At 37.3% G+C, this 12,585-nt stretch overlaps 1 protein-coding gene across 16 annotated transcripts in view; it reads left to right on the forward strand.

Annotated features, from left to right (window-relative positions):
- The window catches only part of TTLL5 (tubulin tyrosine ligase like 5), a 241,367-nt gene extending 229,026 nt beyond the window's left edge, over positions 1-12,341 (forward strand). For all 16 annotated transcript variants that reach the window (XM_074327187.2, XM_074327192.2, XM_074327193.2 and 13 more), the window contains one exon: positions 11,696-12,341. Coding sequence is in view for 3 of the 16 variants with exons in the window: in XM_074327192.2 (XP_074183293.2) it covers positions 11,696-11,718 (23 nt within the window). In the remaining 13 variants the exon portion in view is untranslated. The remainder of the gene's footprint in view (positions 1-11,695) is intronic.
- Positions 12,342-12,585: the final 244 nt, after the last annotated feature.

The raw sequence follows: 12,585 nt of genomic DNA on the forward strand, positions 1-12,585 counted from the left end.
AAAGATGTTTATGTCTGTGTTCGTATCAGATGTATTTTTCACGATGCGTCGCAGTAAAAAATAAAAAAGGTTTGTAAGTAACTTGTCCCTTCACGTACCTTCCTCAGGTACGTAAAAGTCTGCTGTTCTCCTGATCTTTAGGCAAAGCACTGGTATCCGGCGCCCTTTTGAATAACGCTGTCTACGGCCATACCACCCTGAGTGCACTCAACCTCGTCTGAATTAATGCTGCACCTAGTCTGGGAGGAATGAGACTGAATTTTTATCAGGCTAGAAATTATTGTGTATCTAGAATACACAAAATCTCTATATATCACTTCTTTTGAACTCACAGCCATATAAAAATCTCTTCTTAAACCCTATCAAAGATTTTTCTACAGTGAGCATTATTTGTCCTATAGTCAGAAAACAATAATCATTGTTAAATCCCAAAGGTGGCAAAGCTAGTAAATAGCAGAAATCAGGTTTAAGCCCTTAGCCTTGTGTATTCTCTACCATTCTTCGTTACTAGAACTCTCTATAAAGAAGTTAAATCTTTTTAAGAAAGTAAAGAAACTTTTTTGAAATAAATCAAATTTAATGATTTAGTGATTTATAAATGCAGATTTTCTACATATACACAGTATATATAAATATTTTATATATAAACATATATGAATATATCAGATATACTGAAGTGGATTATGCTTCAAAACTAGATAGATCTTAGAATTAAATTCCAGGAATCAAAGGATTTCAATCAGCCTCGCAATTTTTAAATTTTCGTAAAAGGGAAGTTATTAAATATCCCTATGAAAAAAAGAATAAAACCTCTACAAACAAGTTAAATGGTCTACTCTTGGGTTGCTATCTAAATGTAGTTACAAAAAGAAACACTTTTCACTGAGCGACATTTGGAACTCATTCAATTAGATTTATATTTCTAGTCCCTGATGTAATTTTATCATGCCCAGCTTACTGGTTGGTAATAAGAAAATGAACCAGAATAAGACGAACATGGTTTTTACAAGTTTGTAAGAGTTAAATATACTTTCAAAAATGAGTTCTGTACATTTTTCTTAGAAGAATTAGGCTTGTGTACATGACTTTAGTTGTTTACATTAGAATTCCTTAAAATAGCATTTTATTGAAACTGTTCGACGCTCATTTTTGCAAGGAGAAAGTAAATCTCCCCCATAGATGGACACTTGAGCCCATGTTGGTTTTAGCCTGTAAGAGTTAAGCCAAGTGCCTATACTGTTCATTAGACATGAAGAAGAAGGATTTCTGGGAGGGGACGAGAGCTTGGTGGTGCTGCTGTGGTCAGCCCTCTCCCTTCTCCCGTGTGGCTGCATTTCAGAGTGACTCAGGGGCTGCCTTGGCTCTGAACAAACGCCTTGCAGCTGTGCCCGGCGCCTTTGTGTCACCCAGGCAGGGTTTCATGAAATGGATCTGCTGCTCTTGTGCCTGTGTTGTTCATTCCTACATACTGGAGCCGTGCCCGGGAAGGTGAGGGGCCAGCAGGTTGGCCCTCACTCCCCAGCTGTCCCTTTCTCCTAATGTCACTCAGGATATAAATAAATCAATTCATTCAGTCTCTGTCTTATCAAACCAAAGCGTTGCCAGACGCTACTACCAGGGCCACTCTGATCAGTTGGAAAGACTTAGGGGACAAATCTAAGAGGCACCACTTATACAGCCTTTGCATTTAGGTAATTTTAAAAATTAAGTTCTTACTTTGATTTCTCTTACTCACCTCAGACCTTGGAAGGAGAAAAATCACTCCATTTACATGTGCGTAGTGTTTGAGGTCGGGGCCTTCTTTACCGGCCTGGAAGTCATGAATTGTCTCTCTTCTCAGCTGGGAAAGCCACGAGTCAGATGAGCTCATTGAAATGCTTCATCTCTTGCGTACGGACGGCTGATGGGTGGTAGGAACCCTGGTCTGCAGCAGGGACTGCTGCTCATCACACCAGGCCTTTGCTGTTTGCACATGCATAGTTTGCACTGTTAGTTGGAAGTCGTTTGCTACCCATAGGGAACACTGCTAATGATCATTTCCCACATCAGTCAATCGAATATTTACCCAGCAACTGCCATGTAAATATTTACATGGCAAAATGCTGGGAGCTCAGGTCATGTGAAGGTTTGTAAGACGTGGTCTTTGCACTTAAAAGAGTATAGCAGGGGAAATGAGTGCTGTGTGCAAGACAAAGTGTTCCCCTCCTCCCCAGCAAAAAGGGAAAAGAAACAATGATTTTTATATAGTTTAGGAAAATCTGTCCACCATTCCCTCTCAGGGAACTTAAGCCTCAAAGTGAACATGGAATGTGAATCTGCTGGTCCCTCAGTTGTTCTCTATTCCTAGGTGCCTCTTGTAGTGTATTCACCTTGGCAAATGTCAATCACAGTATTGAAAAATATTTTTATTCACTGTGTTAAAGTAACACAAGCCAGTTACTTTAACCTGGTGCTAATGGAAGAACTGCAGGCTAGAAGAAAAATAGGGTTTGTAGGACTCTCTGGTAGTTGCCAGATGAATAAAATGTATTTTACAGGTGCTTTAAGAATTTTAAGAGTAAGTTTCATGATATTTTATGTTTGTATTGCTCGTTGACTTTAGAACTAATCTAATAAGATGTACTAACCTAATACGATGTAACTTCGTTTATTTGATAAACTCAAAGTGAATATATATATATAGTATGATCCATAGACATTTTACCAAACAAAAACAAAGAATTTCCAGGTCAGGGCATCAAAGCAAAAAAGAAGATGGGTTAACTTCAAAGATGGTTTTTCAAAGTAAAAAAAAAAAAAGCCAGGCTATGACCATGGCCACAGAAGCACCGAGGGGGCAAATGCAGTCACCTTATTGTCCTGTGTACCTTTCCTGCCCTTATGACCCCAACAGTGGGTCACCAGGCAGGAGGAGGAATTGAAGCAGCTCTGGACCAGAATTACGGCAGCGTGTAACGGGAATAGGCAAATCCCAAGGTGGAGGGTCTGGCAAGAAACCCTTCATATAAAGTTCATCTAAAGTTCTCCATGTAACTGTCAACCAGAAATAAACCCTCCCCTCCCACCTGACGTCCACCCCCTCACACACTGAAAGAAAATTACCTGTCTTGAAACTTGGTGCTGAGTGAGATGGTGTGGGGAGTTCTACCCTGATCATTTATTATTGAAAAATGGGATGTGTAAGCTTGGGCATGAATTCATATTCCCTAGGTGCCCTGAAAAACTTCAGACTGAGAATTTAGTTTAAGGTGGTCCTAAGCTAGTAGTGGCTCCAGGCACTTAATAGAGTCAAATTCTTATTTTTGCTGGAGGAATCCTCCTTCAACTGAAATTGCAAACAATTACCACAGAAAGTTCTAAGAACTGTGAAGTCACAGTGTAAAAATCAAAAACAATAAGGAAACATGGAACTATAAGCAAAAGCCAGCAAAAATAATAGATAACCGTTTTAGACCTGCAAAGGCTAAGATATTGAAATTACCAGATATACAATAAAAAACCAAGTTTCTCGTATGTTTAGAGAAATTAAAGAAGGGAATAAAAGTCTGAGTAAAACCAAGAGATTAAAATTATGACCAAGCAGATCTGACAAAGAACCAAGTTTGAAAGTCATTGGATGGGCTTAACTATAGATTAGACCTAGTTGAAGAGAGATTTAATAAGCCCGAAGATGCATATTTAAAGAAGTTATTTGGAATACAGCACAGAAAAAAAAAAAAAGTGGTGAAAAACGAAGTGAGAAAGCCTAAAACATTCCTAATTGGAGTTCTGGAAAGAAAAAATGGGACAGGGACCATATTTGAAGAGATAATGGCTAAAAAAAACTTCTAAAACTAATGAAAGGTACACAAATTGCAGTGAATCACAAGAAATCCACACCTAGACGTACCATAACTTTAGAATACTAAAGACAAAAATGTTAAAAGCAGCTGGAGAGAAAATAAGGCTTTCCAAAGGAATGCCAATTTGATTGACAGAATACTTCTCAACAGCAATAGAGGAAACCAAAATACAGTGTAATGTTGCCATTGATGAAAGAAAATAATTACCAAACCAGAAATGTATTTTAAGCAAATTATCTTTCAAGGATGAGGATAAAATAAAGACATTTTCCAACACATAAAACCCCCCAAAATTGGTCCCTGGTAAGCCTTCCCAAAGGGAAGGATTCTAAAGAATGTATTTCCAACAGAGGAAGGTGATACCAGAAAAAGGTCTGAGATGCAAGGCGGAATTATGAGCAAAGAATGTGTAAAAATATGGGCAAATATAAACATAACCAATAAAATGATGATAATGTTCTTGTGGTGTTAAAAAAAGGGAGGAAAGGGAGGGAATGAAAATATTCAACATCAGTACCATGTAAATCAAAGGGAGGATATGGTCAGAGTTAAAGTAGTCTAACTTGATTTTATACCATGAAAAGTTTAAAAATACTGATTAATTTCAGCTCTACATAGTTAACATATACAAATGCAAAAAGGAATAGAGTAACTACTAAAAGAATAGAAATATAAAACTTCCAAGGTAGTAGAGACAAATGGAATGAGGAGAAAAAAATAAATCCATAAGGAGGAAAAGAAAGCACAGAAAAGGTGGAACAAATAGCACAACTTAAAACAGTAGAAATAAATAAAAATATTAATAATTACAAAACTGTGAGTGGACTGAATATTCCAGTTAAAGTCAAAGACTGAATCACTCAACAAATATTTACTGAGCATCTACTATGTGCTGGACACCATTCTAGGTGCTAGACACACAGCAGTGAACAAAGCACCCAAAACCCCTAATAGGAGAGATAGACAACAAACCAAATAAGTAGCACAAATAGTTCATTGGATAGTGGTAAGTGTTCCAGAGAAAAAAATAAAACCATGAAAGAACACAGAGAATGAGGAGACTCACTATTCTAGATAGGAATAGTCCGGAAGAGGGGCGTTTGAGTGAAGACCTGAAGGAATTGAGGGAGTCAGCCAGTGGATATTTAGGGAAGGGAATTCCAGGCAGAGGGAACAGCATGAGCACATGCCTTGAAGGGGAATTGTGACAGCTGTGTTTGGGAAATACTAGCAGACCAATGGGGCTGCAGTGTAGGAAGCAAAGAGGAGAGAGAATAGGTAAGACTCCCGAGACTATGAGGGGCCAGCCAGATCATGAAGGCTGCACGCAGTGGGCCAAGGAAAGCACTTGTATTTTTCTGAGTTACGTGGGAGCCAGCAGAGGGTTCTGGGCAGAGGAGTGCATGAGCTGATGGTGAATTTAACAGGCTTTCCATGACATCAGGCGGGGGCAAGCTAGGAGCAGTAGAGATGGCGGGAAATGGTCAACCAGAGATGGATATACTGTCAGCCTAGATTTAAAAAAATCCACTTTTAGGCCATTTAAAAGAGACATACCTAAAACACAAGGATATAAAAAGGATGAAAGAAAAAGGTTGGGAAAAGGTATACCAGGGCATGTAGTTATATTCATCAGACAAAATAGATTTGAGGACATTAAGAAATAAAGAGAGTCACTATATTATGGCTGAAAGTTGTAAAGGTTCACCAGCAAAGTGTTTAACCTTTTCTTATTGACTTACTTTAGTATATTTACTGATTTTTAAAATTAAATAAAAAAAGTATTTGTGAAAAATACAAAACCATAAAGAGAAATAGACAAATTCACCTTCATATTGGAATGTTTTAATGTAACTCAGTAATTGGTAGGTCAAGCAGTCTGAAAATCAGCTATGTTTTAGAAAATTTGAACCACACAATTAACAGATTTAACAGATGTATGTAGAACATCACACTAAATAAATGCATAATACACATTCTTCGCAAGCATCCGTGGGGTATTTGTAGAAACTATGTGCTAGGCCTTAAATCGCATTTCAAAGATTATATTCCCTGATCATAATGCGGTAACAAAAACATAACTGGAAAATCCTCATGTATGTAGTAATTAAAGAGTTAACTCATCAAGAAAATCATAGTATAATTAGAAAATACTATTTATAAAAACCTGAGGAATGTAGCTAAAGCAATATTAAGGAAAATTTATACTTACGGTAAGGAGAGGGGAGAGGCTGAAAATTAATGTGCTAAGTATCTGACTTATGAAAATGAAAAACAAAATAAATCCAAAGAAAGTAAAAGTAAAGATAAATAAATGATAATAAGGATAAAAGAGGAAATTAATAAAATAGAAAATAAGCATACAGTCAAGAGGAACAAATAGAAACATTATCATACATGCCTCAGAGATTAAACAGATGGTAGGAAGATACTATGAATAGCTTTATGCTGAGACATTTTTAAAACTTTGGTGAGATGGATACAATTTTAGTATTTCACTTACAAAATTTACTCAAGAAGAAATATAAAGTCCAAACAATCCTTTAATTATTAGGAAATTGAATCAAGAACAAAACTTTTCCCACAGATACACCAGGCTTTTATGATTTCACTGAACATCCATGGAGCAGATAAACCAATCTTCTACAAACTGTTCCAGGCAGAAGAAAAGAGGGACCACTTCCCAATTCTTATTATCTTAATCTCAAAACCTAATGAGGACAATCCCCCCAAAAGTTCTAAAGTTACAAGATCTTCTTAATTGTAGATATATTATAAATGCGAAAAATTCGGAGTAAAACATTAGCAAACTGAGTGTAGCAATGTTAAAAGAGACATTACATCATAATCCAGTTAAGTTTATTCCAGAGATTCAAGGCTTGTTTAATAGTAAAAAATTGACTAATGTAATTTACTGCAGTAACAGATTAAAGGGGGAAAAAATCATAGGCTCCTCTCAGTGGACACAGAATGAGCATTTAATAAAAGTCAACATCCTCATGACGTTAAAAAAAAAAAGTCCTCACTAACTGAGAATAGAAGGAAAACCTAATAGTAAAGTACGTCTACAAAAAACCAAGAACCATCACACTATTTGTTGGGAAACTTTGAAAGCATTCTGTTTAAGATGAGGAGCAAAACAAGGGAGCCCCTCACTTCTGTTGAGGGTTGGACGTCTTCAGTTGAAGTTGTCGTCGTCAGTAAAGTACAAGGAAAGCAGATGACATAGGAATCAGACAGGAAGCAGCAAACCTGTCATTCTCAGATAATGTGCTTATCTGATTGGAAACCCCAAAAGAATGTTCAAATAAATGATTAGCTTTGTAAGAGAGTTTTCCAAAATCAAGTACATTTCTGTACATCAGCAACAAAGAGGGAGAGCCTGTGATTCTAGAAAAGATACCCTTTGTATCAAAGGTATAATCATCAAAATATATAGTGTACCTAGGGAAAAAATCTAACAAGATGTATCAGACCTATTATTTAAAAATATTATAAAACTTTAAAAAGAGGCCCTTTAAAACAAATTAATGGAGCAATATATACATGTTCATAGATGAAAAGTCAGTTTGTAAAGATGTCAGTTTTCCCCAAAATTGATCCATAGATTTGAGAGGGTATTATTTTTATTATTATTATTATTATTATTTGACAAGCTGATTCTAAAATTTATGTGGAAGAAAAAAAGGCCAAGAATAATCCTTCTACTCATAAAGAATGGGAATGAGAGATGAGATATTCTTACCAGATACCAAGAATTTGTCCCACGATTCTTATCAAGCTAAAGTAATTAAGACAGCGTGGAGTTGTCATAGAACACAGAACCCTAAAACGGGTCTCCTATATGGAAACAGTTGATGACAGAGAGACATTGCTGTTAAAGGAAGAAAGGATGGACTTTGCAATAAATGATGCTAGGACAATTCGTTACTGTGTGGGGAAAGTGAAATTAGATCTTTGCTTTACACTGTGCACAATTTTAGGGTGGATTAAAGACTTAAATAGGAAAGGCAAAAGTGTCCATCTTTTGTAAGACATCATAGGACAGTGTCATTATGAACGTTATGTTAATGGAAGGGTTTCTTAAATTAGACCCAAAAAGTACAGACTTATAAAGATGAAAACTGATAAATTTGACTTTGTTCAAATTAAGAAATTCTAGTCTAAGACACCACAGAGATATTATGGGTTTTTTTGTTTTCCTTTTTCCTTGAGTCCTTATTCATTAGAGATACATTCTGGAATATTTATGGGTGAAATGATGTGCTATTTTGGGTGTACTTTCAAGTATACCAGGAAAAAAACCTGGAGAGAGAGATGAAACAAGGTAGATTGTTGATAATTATTGAAGGTAAACGATGGGAACAGCAAAGGGTCTTATACTACTTTATTTTCTGTGTATGTTTGAAGTTCTTTATTTGAAAAGTTTTTTTTTAAAAGAAACCATCCATTTTAATGGTGACTGTCCTAGATTTTCTGGAAACCTTAACATTTAAAAAAAACCATTTTCTAGAAAGGTCACCAGTTAAGTGTGCATCTAACTGCTATCTAATAAATCATGAAGCAACCTTTAAAAATACCATAAACAAGGTGAAGAGACAAGTCATAAACTAGGTGAAGGTATTTATAACACATAGAACCAAGAAATTGTATCCAAGATATTGAGCAAAGGACTTTAAAAATCAGTAAGCAGTTTCTTAGATATGACATCAAGGATAAGCAACAAAAGAAAAATATAGACAAAGTGGACATCATCAGAATTTTCAAATTTTGTGTTTCAAAGGGCATCATCAAGAAAGTGAAATGCCAACCCACAGAATGGGAGAAAATATCTGCAAGTTATGTGTGCGATAAAGGACTTGTACCTAGAAGATACAGAGAAATCTTACAGCTCAATAATAAAAAAGAACTCAATGTTTTAAATGGGCAGAGGATCTGAACAGACATTTCTCCAAAGAACATGTGCAATGCCAGTAAACATACAAAAAGATTCCCAACATCATTAGCCACTGGGGAAATGCAAATCAAAACCCATGAGAATACTACTTCACACCCACCAGAATGGCTATAACAGAAAGACAGACAATAACAAATGTGAGTAAGGATGCAGAGAAATTAGAACCTTCATACATTGCTGATGGGACTGTAAAATGGTGCAACTGCTTTGGAAAATAGTTTGGCAAGTTTGTCAAACCGTTAAACATACCTTACCATATCACCCAGCAATTCCATTCTTATGTATATACCCACCTGAAATGAAAACATATGTCTAAACAAAAACTTGTACATGAATGTTTATAGCAGCATTATGAATAATAGCCAAGAGGTGGAAACAACCCAAATGCCCATCAACTGATGAGTGAATAAATATTAGGTGGGTGCAAAAGTAATTGCAGTTTAAAAGGTTAAACATAATTGCCAAAACCACCTAATATTCACCATTACTTTTGCACCAACCTAGTAAAATGTAGTATATACAAGGTGTGATCAAACAATGTGGTGAATGTTTAAATAAAAAATAAAAAATTTACAGTAAAAGACACATTGCCATTAATCCCCCTCAAAATACTCTCTCTCACTTCGATCACACTTATCCCATCCTTCTGGCCGCTTTCTGAAGCAGTTCTGGAAGTCCTCTTTCGTGAGTGTCTTTAGTTGCATTGTTATGGCTGCCTCCATGTCCTGAATCAATTCAAAATGTTTACCTTTCATGATCATTTTGACTTTGGGGAAGAGCCAGAAGTCACACGTTGCCAGATCCAGTGAACAAGGTGGATGAGGACACACTGTAATGTTTTTATTTGACAGAAATTGCCTACCAGAAGCTATGTGTGACATGGAGCCTTTCCATTGTGATAAAAAAAAATACGGTGAATGCTGCTGCCAAGTGCCATCCAATGGAAAGGCAGGGATCTTCAATATGGGAAGCGACACATCGAACCTTAGTAACAGTGTGTGAAAAGTTTCAACTTGCTCAGTGCAGTCAATCGGGTGTGAGCTACTGTTGAGGGAAGGTGTGTTTTAAAATGTGCCGTAAATCATCCTCCATCATGACAATGCTGTGTGTCACACATCACTTCTGGTATATGGCAATTTCTGTCAAATAAAAACATTACAGTGTGTCCTCACCCACCTTATTCACTTGATCTGGCACCATGTGACTTCTGGCTCTTCCCCAAAGTCAAAATGATTCAGGACATCAAGGCAGCCATGACAGCACAACTAAAGACACTCACGAAAGAGGACTTCCAGAACTGCTACAGGAAGTGGCAAGAACGATGGGTTGTGTTCGAAGTGAAGGGGAATATTTTGAGGGGGATTAATGGCAATGTGTCTTTTATTGTAATAAATTTTTATTATTTAAACATTCACCGTATTTTTGTATCATACTTTGTACACACAATGGAATATTATTCAGCCACAAAAAGGAATAGAATAATGGCATATGCTACAACATGGATGAACCTTGAAGACATCCTGTAAGTGAAAGAAGCCAGACACAAAGGACGACATATTGAGTCCATTTATGTGAAATGTCCAAAATAGGCAAATCTATAGATATAGAAAGTAGATTAATGGCCACCTAGGCCTGGGATATGAAATGTGTGAGGGTGATGGCTAAGAGGTATGGGGTTTCATTTTCTTTCAATGAAAATGTTCTAGAATTGATTGTGGTGATAGAACTCTGAATATACTAAAAGCCACTGAATTATACACATGATCGGTGAATTGTATGGTATGTGAATTATAGCTCAATAAAGCTGTTTAAACAAAAGATCGATAAACAGCAACTCAATAGGAAAATAAACAAGACACATTTTGCAGAAGAAAAAACATGTATGCACAATAGATACTTGAAAAGATGCTCAGTTATTCCTAATCAGGGAAATGCTAATGAAAACCACAGGAGGATACCATTGTATACTCACTTGATATGCAAAAATTTTAAACTCAGACAATGCCATTGTTCCACATGTAGAAAAGTGGAGAAATGAGGGAAGCTCATCCATTGACAGAGGGGGTATGAGGTACAACCACTTTAGAAAATAATAGGGCATTATTTTTAGACAGTTGAAGATGCAAGTATTTATGACCTGGCAATTCCACTAAGTATATACCTAACGAAACTCTCCCGTTGTATGCTGAGATCACATGTAAGCGTAATCACAGCAGCACTATAAAATTCAAAACCACATAAAACTAAACAATGTAATATTTAGGGACATAAGTATATATAGTAAATATTTAACCTGTTATTAAAAAGCAAACAAGAGAAGGAGAAACACAAAATTCAGGATAGTAGGTATGGAAGGAATTGGGAGAGTCTCACAGGGGATTCTGGGTGATGGTGATGTCCCTTTTCTTCAACTGGCTGGCAGGGTGTATGTGTCTGTTGTGGGGATGGGGGCAAGGGATACAAGGCAGAGTGTTACCTGACAGTCTGACAGCCTGAGGAAAGATTTAGACAAACTCAGAGCAGTTTTTCCATGCGGCTCAATGTTGAACGTTAATCATGCTGACCCTGAGTTTCTAGGAAAGGTTAACAAATTTAACATCTTCTATTTGAGTATCAAAAGGGATAAAGTGTTCTCATCCAGGTGGAAAAAGAAAGAAAGAAACTAAGAGAACTACACAAAAGGGCAGCAGCAGCAGAATGCAAGTGTTTTAAAAAGGTTTCCAATAAAAGTGGTTAAAATGGAAAGTTTTCTACTTCAAGGTAAACTTCGTTTATTCGGGCCACACACCTTCTTTATTCTTCAGTACCGCTAACTAAGCAGACATTGCTGTAAGTATGATAAGTAAAACCCCCTTCTCTCATTCTGGTCACTCAGTGGTTGATTTTCTCTCTTTAGATCCTGCTCACTCTAAGAGATGAAGCCCAGACATGCGGAGGAAGAAGCCACTCACTACTCCCTCGACTCCTGGTGCGTGACCGAGGGTGCAGCATCCACGAGCGCTGCAAGGGGTCCATAGTATTATTTTTGCGGCTCTGGTCCCCAAAGCCTTGGAGCAGAAGTGGCAGTAGATTGTTGCCAGTCATCCAATCCAGACTTTTACGGAGATGACAAGAAAACACATCAGCTGGATTTCGATGGAACTCGGCAGCGGGGACGTTCAACTGGTGATATATACCCCGAGCGAGCATGCGTGTACATTTTACCCCCTCCCCCTCCCCCAACTGCTTAGGTCTTTCTGTCCCTGCCCTGCTACCACACAGAGGTGACATAAAAGAGGCTCTTTGGCTATTTGCATTTCGCTTCCTCTTCTTTTCCAGATTGCAGTACTAAGCTTTACTTCCTACAAGCCGAAAATCCCAACAACGTTGTCTACCAAAGTTGTTCTTCCCTTTGCAGAGGGTTTGGGGAGAAAGGGGAAGCTTCCATCACCAGTTTCCCAGGGAGTGGAGGAAAGTCGCTGCGCTGCTGATCACGTGAGCCATGGTACAGGCTCCCTTTGGATTTACTGATTTCTAAAATTAATAAAGTAATTCGATTTTTATTTTCTTTTTTTCCATTTACTAATTTCCCAACAATCAGTATTCACAAACGAGACTGAAATGGGACCAACTCGTCACTTTATTTCATTGTGGAGCAATTTTTTAAACTTTATTTTAGAAATGTGAGCTCTAGAGAGATGTTTTATTCTTATATTTTCTTTCAGCAGATGGTGGGCCCAGGCTATTCCCCAAGGGCGGCTCCCGCACCTGGGAGGCCGGTCTGTGCAAATGCCTCCATTATCAGAC

Source organism: Rhinolophus sinicus, chromosome 3, assembly GCF_057876585.1.
Source record: "Rhinolophus sinicus isolate RSI-liver-muscle chromosome 3, RSI-T2T, whole genome shotgun sequence".
NCBI classification, from domain to species: domain Eukaryota; kingdom Metazoa; phylum Chordata; class Mammalia; order Chiroptera; family Rhinolophidae; genus Rhinolophus; species Rhinolophus sinicus.